Genomic DNA, 1,445 nt, shown 5'->3' on the forward strand with positions numbered 1-1,445 from the left:
CTCGTTATGTCGATATCACGAGAAAATTAAGTCGTTATAATGAGAAAACAACTCCCGTTATGTCGAGATAATTTTCTCGTTAAGTCGTTATAACGAGAAAACAACTCTCGTTATGTCGAGATAACGAGAAAATTAAGTCGTTATAACGAGAAAACAACTCTCGTTATGTCGAGATAACGAGAAAATTAAGTCGTTATAACGAGAAAACAACTCTCGTTATGTCGAGATAACGAGAAAATTAAGTCGCTATAACGAGAAAACAAGAAGGAAAAAAAATATATTGCATGGCCGCTTAGAACTTCCGTAAATAAAAGAGTTATAAAAGAATAAAATAAAATAAAATAAAAATGTACAAATTTTTAGGTAAAAACAAAACAAAACAAAATAAAATAAAATAAAATAAAATAAAAAAATGCGTGACTTATGGGAAAACCGGAGGTTCAAATATGGTTTTGATGACCCCGGCATAGATAAAAACAAAACAAAACAAAACAAAACAAAAAATGCGTGACTTACGGAAAAACCGGAGGTTCAAAGATGGTTTTGATGACCCCGGCGTAGATGGCCAGGATGGACAGCACCACACAGGCCAGGAAGACCAGAGCAAGCTTATTGACGTACTTCACACCGACAAAGACCACGAGAGCCATGAGCGTCAGACAGCACGTCCCGTACACACGCATGTTATTCAGCAGAGCATCCGCCTCCTCCGCCTTCTCCTCCGCCTTAAAGATGGCAGTGTTGGGCACTATGTACGTCTGTGACACAACACAGATAGAAGATGTTATTTTATAGAACAGAATAGAGAGGAAATCATGGGGAAAGGACGGGAATAGGACTGGTAAGTATCATCTGACAGAATGCATCTCGGAGAAATAAGAGTAATAGCAGGAGTTTTCAATCTTTTAGAGGCCATGGACCCCCAAATATGACCATCTTTGTGTGATGGACCCCCACCCAAAAATTTAAGAGGCAGCTATATATTGTCATGTATAAAGACCCAATTTAGACTGTAAAAACTTAATATTCTAAATATGTTCAAATTATTTAGAAAATATTTAGTTTATATTGTTACATTACTACATTTTTTCTGCACTGTACTTTTAAATGTATTTAAGTCCAACTTTTACTATTTATTCAATTTTAAAATGTTATTTATTTAAATCAATCAGTTGATTAATTTTAATCTTATTAATTTTTTTATTTTTTTAATTTAAGCATTTTAATTTGTTTATTTTTTAATTAATTAATTAATTTTAATCTTATTTTTTACTGTTAAATTTTTTTTTTACAAGGATTTTCTTTTCCATGGACCCCGTACTTATTTTTTCATGTAAGTGAAATAGAAGTTCTTATAAAATAAAATTCACAAAGTTGCTTAATTTTATATCGGCAGCAAGTGAAATTAAAGTGCTTTAAATTCAAATCAAATCAAATCAACTTAC

General features: G+C 32.2%; 1 protein-coding gene across 1 annotated transcript in view; it reads right to left on the minus strand.

The window, feature by feature from the left end:
• Positions 1-1,445, minus strand: part of LOC107753047 (solute carrier family 12 member 7-like) — a 59,973-nt gene that overhangs the window by 14,650 nt on the left and 43,878 nt on the right. The window contains 1 exon segment of the mRNA XM_016569150.1: positions 517-758. Coding sequence (XP_016424636.1) covers positions 517-758 — 242 coding nt within the window.

This window comes from Sinocyclocheilus rhinocerous, unplaced genomic scaffold (genome assembly GCF_001515625.1).
Source record: "Sinocyclocheilus rhinocerous isolate Xijiao unplaced genomic scaffold, SAMN03320098_v1.1 scaffold1493, whole genome shotgun sequence".
NCBI lineage: Eukaryota > Metazoa > Chordata > Actinopteri > Cypriniformes > Cyprinidae > Sinocyclocheilus > Sinocyclocheilus rhinocerous.